This window comes from Camellia sinensis, unplaced genomic scaffold (assembly GCF_055761805.1).
Source record: "Camellia sinensis isolate YWXY unplaced genomic scaffold, ASM5576180v1 Unanchor6, whole genome shotgun sequence".
Taxonomy (NCBI): domain Eukaryota; kingdom Viridiplantae; phylum Streptophyta; class Magnoliopsida; order Ericales; family Theaceae; genus Camellia; species Camellia sinensis.
Window position 1 is genome coordinate 11,369,252 of NW_028129474.1, and position 8,317 is coordinate 11,377,568.

The 8,317-nt window shown below is 43.5% G+C and overlaps 1 protein-coding gene across 1 annotated transcript; it reads right to left on the minus strand.

The window, feature by feature from the left end:
* Window positions 1-6,212: 6,212 nt before the first annotated feature.
* On the minus strand, window positions 6,213-6,776 carry LOC145818253 (uncharacterized). Its single transcript, XM_082912894.1, has one exon. It carries the CDS (start codon window positions 6,774-6,776, stop codon window positions 6,213-6,215), a length of 564 nt encoding a protein of 187 aa, XP_082769020.1.
* Window positions 6,777-8,317: the final 1,541 nt, after the last annotated feature.

Here is an 8,317-nt window from a genome sequence, read left to right on the forward strand (position 1 = left end):
CAAGTTGACAACACATACAACAACAAGAAATCATCAATTTCACACATTTTCTATTCACCATTAGGAAACCTTATAAATTTACAACAAAACAACTAAACATGCTCGAAAAATCTGGATACTTGGAGCAGACTTCTGATTCCCATTCCCATGTCGCTTCCTCAATCCCATGGTGTCTCCATAACACCATCACTAACGGTATGGTCTTACCCTGCAACACTTGCTCCCAGGTATCTAGGATTTGAACCGGTCGCTCCTCGTAAGAGGCGTCTTCATCTACCTCCAATTCAACCCAATCTAGCACATAAGATGGGTCGGGCTTGTACTTCCTAAGCATAGACACATGAAACACATTATGAACCCCCGAAAGTTGTGGCAGTAAGGCTAACCGATATGCCACTTCCCCAATCCTCTCCAATATCTGGAAAGGCCTAATGAACCTCGGAGACAACTTACCACTCTTGCCAAACCGCATTAAACCTTGCCTAGGTGAGATGTTAAGGAAGACATGGTCACCTATTTCGAAAGACAGGGGTCATCTCCTCTTATCGGCATAACTCTTCTGTCAGCTTTGGGCCGTAGCTAACCTCTTATGAATGAGAGCAACTTTCTCGATTGTCACCCTAACTATCTCCGGACCCAACAACGGTGCATCCCCCACCTCGGCCCAACAGACTGGTGACCTGCAAGGCCGGCCATACAAGGCCTCAAACGGTGCCATCTCGACGCTAGCTTGATAACTGTTATTGTACGCAAATTCAATCAACGGTAAGTGTCTCTCCCATGACCCCTTGAAATCTAGGACACAAGCTCTAAGCATATCCTCCAAAATTTGAATGGTGTGCTCCGATTGTCCATCGGTTTGAGGGTGATAAGCGGTGCTAAAAGTCAACTTGGTTCCCAACGCCTTTTGAAGGCTTTGCCACAATCGAGCTGTGAAACAAGGATCCCTATCCAACACAATGGTTACCGGAACCCCGTGAAGTCAAACTATCTCCCTAACAAACAACTCTACCAGGTGCTCAACTGAGTCGCTAGTACGCATTGGAATGAAATGTGTGGACTTAGTCAGCCTATCGACAATCACTCAAATGGCATCATTACCCAGCTGTGTTCTAGGAAGCCCAACTATGAAGTCCATGGTCACGTGTTTCCATTTCCACTCAGTTATAGGTAAGGGTTGCAACAAACCCGCTGGTCTCTGGTGTTCGGCCTTCACTTGCTGACAAGTAAGGCACTTAGACACAAAGGATGTGACATCCCGCTTCATGCCCCTCCACCAAAACTGATGGCTAAGGTCTCGATACATTTTGGTGCCTCCCGGATGTACCGCAAGGCGTGAGTGATGAAACTCCCAAAGCACTTCCTCCCTACTAGATTTGGGCACAAACAGACGGTCTAGGTAGCGTACACTCTGATCCGAGTGAATGTTCAAAACCTTCTCTTCCTTCCCATTGGAGATTCTATCCTGAATTAACTCCACTTCGCGGTCCCCCTGTTGCGCAGCTACAACTTTACTAATCAAAACAGGTTGAGCACTCAAGGTAAACAGTGTAGCACTTTCTTCGGACTCGCCCAATTGCAATCCAAACATTCCGACTTCACCCCACATACCGCACTCCCGAATGGCTACACTCACCAAACTACTCACGGTTTTTCGGCTTAAGGCATCCGCCATGTGACGGCCGGGTTCCTTCCCTTTCTCTTTCTTTCTTCGCTTCATTCTCCATTTGCCTTCGTTAGGTTCGAAGCATTCGGAAATGGTTCCCCAGGTTAAAATTCTAGTTCTTGTTTTGTCGATGTTGAATTTCGATTGTTCCGAAGGGTGTACGGGTGAGTCTGGAGTGCCAGAAGTGAAGCAGAAATTTTTGGTGGCTGGGCTTGGGCCGCACGTGCAGGGATGGGCCGCACGAGCGGTGGGCTAGACTGCTCGAGCGGTGGAGGCTTAGACCTAGAAAATTTGATTTTGTCTAGACCGCACGAGCGGAGAAAATGGGCCGCACGAGCGGTCAAGGTGGGGCACTCGAGCTGTGGAGAAGGCCGCACGAGCGGCCAACTGGGCAGTCCATGCCCTGTTTTCTTATAACATTTTGGTCCGAATATATATCACTTCTAACTCATTTTTCTCTCATTCTAAACCTAATTTCTCTTCCTCTTCTCTCTAGAAAACTTCCTTAAACTTGCAAACACTTTGATTTTTCAAATTCTCGAGTCAAGATCTTCATCTTCTCCCTCTAAATCTTGAAGATCAAGAACTAGGGCTTCACTTGGGATGAGGAAATCAAAGCTCTTTCATCCATCTAAGCTAGGGTTTCTCTTCTCCATCTTCTCAAAGACTTTGAGGTAGGGATTTCTTGAGTTATATATATAGTTTTTCTATTTGGGTGTTGATTTAAAAATGTTCTTGAAGTTTTGTGCTAAATTTTAGATTTTGGTTCAAAATGTTGAGAGTCTTGAATATGGGTTTGAAACCTCTATCTTTTTACTACTTCTTGGGGGTTTCCCTCTATAAAACTCATGATGAATGATAATGATGGGGTTTCTCTTACAAAATGATAAAATTTTGCTTTCAATGGAAACCCTAGAAATTGGGGTTTTTTGAAAAATAATGAAGATGCCTTGAAATTATTTATTTTCTTGTATCAAGAGGAAGTATGAGAGTTGATCTCACCAAATGTCTAACAAAATAGCAACTTCATGATGTATATATGTGTTGGAGACTAAGTCCTCTTTTAAAATCCATTGATAATTGTATGTTTGTGTAAAGTGGTAAGATGGCAAGTTGTTGAGTGCCATAAGTGACGTGAAAAAGCTTAATCGTAGTGTAGTGGAAAAGTGAAATGAATGATGCCATGTTAGCCATATTGAAAGTTTGGTCATGATGAATTAATGTTGAGAAATTGTAATCATGCGTTGGAGACGTATGATTATCTTGTGGAAGAACATGGTAAGGAGGAAATGAAAATGTGATGTTGAATATTGTTGTAGGCATGTTTTTGAATATAAAAGAATGCTATGAGTTAGTAGTTATTGCATCATATTCTCCATTGTTTTAATGTCATTATTGCACATCATGACATGAGTTGGAAAAGCATTCATTTTGAGAAAGATCATTGTAATGAGAACTAATGGAAATGTGTATGGGGTAAATACGTTGGTAAGTCCGGATAGGGGGTGTAGATGAATTTGATAAGTTGGCCTAAGTGTCCAGGGTGTCCAGGGTGAAAGACCCAAAAGCCGCGCGGATAGGTGTTGAGCCTTCCAGTTAATACCGGTAAAAATTACAGTTTGGTAGTACTCGTAGAGTCTACTTGCAAACACCAGCCTAGGGATTACTAGTGTCGTATTTACCACCCCTGTTGATTTAAATATTGGAAGTTTGAAATTGATGAGATTACAAAATATTATTCAGAACATGTTGATTTTGAAATAGTGCATTGAAATAAAATTCTCCTTCATCATTGGCACTTGCATGGCATTACATATGCATTTCTTTTAACATTGATGGAATTGGCATAGCTGTATATACTTTGTGAGAAATCTCTACTAGGCTTTATGCTCACCCCTATGGGAATTGGTGCAGGTAAAGATGCGGTGACCCCGCCAAGCTAAGGGCGTGGAGATGTTTTGAAGAAGAGTAGTTTAACTCTTATTTGGTTGTGATATCTTTTGTAAGCCAAGGGCTAATGTGTTTGGGTCTGTGAGATCATTATGTGTAACCGGGATATTGCCTTGGAACTTGTAAGCCATTGAGGGTCTTATTCATTGTGATTTAATGATTTCTTTTACATGTTATAGGTTCATGTACTAGTTTGTAAATAAATTTATAATGGCACGTGAGAATACTTTGGTAAACATTTCGAACTATGTAAATGATATTGGTTAATATCTCATTTAGAAGTGGGTTGACGTAATAGTTATGTGGGATTATTTTCGAGGCGTGACAGGCCACTACATTGGCCTTCCCTGGATGATAGTGCAACTCTAAATCATAGTCTTCTAGAAATTCCATCAACCTCTGTTGGCGTAGATTTAAATATTTTTGGGAAAACAAATACTTCAAGCTCTTATGGTCGGAGAAAACTTCAAATCTTTCACCATACAAGTAAAGCCGCCAAATTTTCAAGGCAAACACTACGGCGGCTAGCTCTAAGTCGTGGGTAGGGTAATTCTTCTCATGGGTTTTCAATTGCCGCGAACCATACGCTACAACCTTCCCCTCCTGCATCAACACACAACCAAGCCCATCTCGAGACGCATCACAAAAGACGGTATACCCTAAGCCTCTCTCCGGAATGATCAACACCGGTGCTGTGGTCAATCTAGTTTTGAGTTCTTGGAAGGACTTTTCACAAGCCTCACTCCACACAAACTTAACTCCCTTTCTTGTCAACCTAGTCAACGGTGCGGCTAATCTAGAAAAGTCTCTCACAAAATGCCAATAGTGCCCCGCCAATCCCAAGAAACTCCGAATTTCAAAGACATTCTTAGGTTGCTCCCAATCTTGTACAGAATCTATCTTCGAAGAATCTACCGTTACTCCCTCTCTTGACACAACATGGCCCAAAAACTTCACCTCGGTGAGCCAAAACTCACACTTCTCAAACTTGGCATACAATTGATGCTTCCTAAGCAAATCAAGCACTACCCTCAAGTGAGCCTCGTGTTCCTCCTCGGAAGTCAAATAGATTAGAATGTCGTCCACAAAGACGACAACAAAACGATCCAAGTACTCTATAAAAATTTGGTTCATCAAATCCATAAAGGAAGCCGGTGCATTAGTCAATCCAAATGGCATTACAAGGAACTCATAGTGGCCATAACGCGTACGAAAGACTGTTTTCTGGATGTCCTCTTCCCGGACTCTCTATTAATGGTACCCTGACCTCAAATCGATCTTCGAAAAGCAACAAGACCCCCTAAGTTAATCAAGTAAGTCATCTATTCTGGGTGAAGGGTTTTTGTTCTTGACAGTGACTTGGTTCAACTTGCGGTAATCAATACACAACCGCAATGACCGATCCTTCTTCTTCGCAAAGAGGGCCGGCGCTCCCCAAGGTGACGTACTAGGGCGAATGAAACCCTTGTCTAAGAGCTCTTGGAGTTGAATCTTCAACTCATGCAACTCTGCAGGTGCAAATCTATATGGTGCCATAGAAATTGGTGTCGTCCCTGGCACTAAGTCGATGGTGAACTCAATCTCCCGGTGGGGTGGCAAACTAGTAAGGTCCTCGGGAAACACATCCGGGTATTCACACACTACCCTAAGTAACTCAACTCGAGTTCCGCCACTCTCATCATCCAGAAGAGCAGTAAGAAGACCACTAAGCTTATTCCTACTACGAGGATCAAGTACCAGCGATAGAACCTTATCAGCCCGGTCTCCCAGAAAGTAAAAACAATCACTGCTCGATGTGCATAATTTGACCCTCCGATGAAAACAATCAATCACAGCCCAATACGAAACCAACCAATCCATGCCTAGAATGACATCAAAACTGGACATGTCTAACAATACAAAACCAAACGGGAGTCTACGCCCGACAACCTCTATCTCGCAACCATGACAACCCCGGTCTAGGTCAACTGTACCCCCAACTGGAGACTCTACTCTGAGTGGAGACGCTAGTAGAGTCACCTCTAGCCCCAATGCAGATGCGAAGGCAGCAAATATGAATGAATGAGATGCACCTGTATCTATCAACACACTGGCCAAAAAATTACACACAATAAAAGATACCTCTCACCACCGAAGATCCTGGAAACTGCTCTGGCGCGGTGACTATATACACGCGCCCCTGTGGCCTCTGCTCAACCTGCTCATCCCTCGGAGCATAGGCCTGCTATACTGACTAAGCCGAAGCGGCTCCCTAATGAACCCGTGAAGCCTGAGCTGAGAGAGCCTGCTGGTGGCTCCGTGTCTGCCTAGACCCTGAAGCGCCAAACACGCCTCCCAACTAGAGGCAAGCTCTCTTCATGTGCCCTAACTGACCGCATTGGAAGCAAGTAGGCCCCTGACCCCTATTCTGAGACTGACTCTGAGATCGATTAGGCAGTGGTGGTGGCAATACCTGCTGTCCTCCTCTCTTCTGTGGGCAAGCAAAGGCCTTGTGACCCAGTTGGCCACACTTGAAGCAAGAAAACCCACTCGGTGCACTCTTCCTCGAGTCCGCATTAGACAAGAGGTAAGTAGATCTAGACTGTGGCAACTGAGACTAAGATGAAAAGGTGCTCTTACTCTTCTTGTTGGGCCTAAAGTCCCCATGTGACCCCTGGCCCCTAGACCTCGAATTCCGAAGTCTCTCCTCCTCGGCCTCCACAATAATCTCCACATGTGCAGCCGCCTCCACAAGATGATCATACTCTCGGATCATGTTCCCGGCAACCTTGAACAGAATCTTCATCCTCAACCTCTGCTCGAACTCAAAGCAACGACACTCTTCAGTTGCTACCAATTTCGGTGCAAACCGGGACAAACTAGAAAAGGTTGCTTCAAATTCGGCCACGGACATGTTTAGTTGCTTAAGGTCCTTGAACTCCTGCCTCAACCTCTCCCTAGTCGTGGAAGGAAGGTACTTGTCTTGGAAAGTCACTACAAAAGCCTCCCATGTCGATGTTATCCGGCCTTTGGCATACTTCCACCATTGGCCCGCATCACCCTTCAGGTAGTAACTGGAAAGGGTCACCCTCAACTCGCTATCCTCTATATCGAGCATCTCAAAAGTCTTTACCGTTTGTTCTAACCATTTGTCTGCTTTTCTTTGGATCGGGGCCGCCATGGAATTCATCTGGCTTGGCCCTTAAAAACTCCCTCGTGAGGAAGCTAGCTCTAGTCTCTACAACATTCTTCCTTGCTTGGGTCTCCGCCCTCAAAATGTTCATAGACTCCCTCAATGCTCCAGCCATCTCCCCGGCTAAGGCCCCCATTGTGGCTTGGCTGGCTTGCCCCGACACCTCCGCTTGCCCCACTTGTTCGGCCATATTAGCTTGGCCTACACCTTCTTCTTGCACTAGTGCCTCATGGGCCGGCACTCCATGTACACCCCGACATCCCCTACCACGCATTCCACCCCTGCCACCTCATGTTCGGATCCTTTCAGACATCCTAAATGAGAAACAAAAGAAACAAGCTTAGCATATAATTCCAAATGTGCTTGCAACTCGCCTTACACGTTGAACTAAAGAAATTACACGTATCCGACCACATAAACAATTTAATTCACTTCACATAAGCACGTAGTCACATAAACACATACGAATTATCCTTTCGTGATGAGATCCGTCCCATGAGAAACCAAGAGTTCTTAGTAGAATAAGTATTGATCAGGTACCCTTCTATTAAGACCTTAAGGAATCTAATAGGTGCAAATAACATCCCAAAAGTCTAATCCCATATCCATGTAGTCACAAAAACATGTTGTCACATAATCACAAAATCAAAGCATTTCGTAGTCATACGAAATGAACCCATGGTGGTATAACAAAAGAAGAGCCATGTGCTCTTTACAATTATCCACGCCCTTAACTTGGCGGGATCACCACATCTTTACCTGCAACAAAACCCATAGGGGTGAGCATAAAGTCCAGTAGAGAAATACCAAACAAAGTATATACGTTTATGTTGGATGGCCAAAATAGAATGCAAGTGCAAATGCGATGCAATACTTTTTCAAAATATTACTGACGTCTTTCTTGAGAAACACCATGCATTTCATTTACAATTACAATCACATCAACTTCCAAATTTAAACTTTTTTTAATCACAAGGGGTGGTAAATACGACACTGGTAAACCCTAGGCTGGTGTTTGCAAGTAGACTCTATGAGTACTACCAAACTGTCATTTTTACTGGTATTAACCGGAAGGCTCAACACCTATCTGCACGGTTTTCTGGTCTTTCACCATGGACTCTCAGGCCATATCAAATTTATCTACACCCCTAACCGGACTTACCACCGTATTTACCCCATGCACAGTTCATAGTTCTCATTACAACATAAACTTTTCCAAAGAAAACGTTTTTCAAATCATTTCAAGATGTGCATTGAAGATAATAAATTAAATGAGAATATGATGCAATGTATAATAGATCATAACATTCCTCTTTTCAAATATCTCTACAACAACATCAATTTACTACATTATCCATTTCTTCTTCTCAATGATATTCCACAACCTACCATGCCATCAAATCATAGCACTAACAACATCTTTCATGCTGAATTCATAACAATCGACCCTCTTCAAGATTACATGTGATGCCTTTCAATTATCAATTCCAATGCTTACAATTTTCTCTAACCAAGATGCACAACCATTT

What these genes read in the sequence shown, in the direction of transcription:
- LOC145818253 (XM_082912894.1), bottom strand. Translation starts at nt 6,776, where the DNA reads ATGGCGGCCCCGATCCAAAGAAAAGCAGACAAATGGTTAGAACAAACG.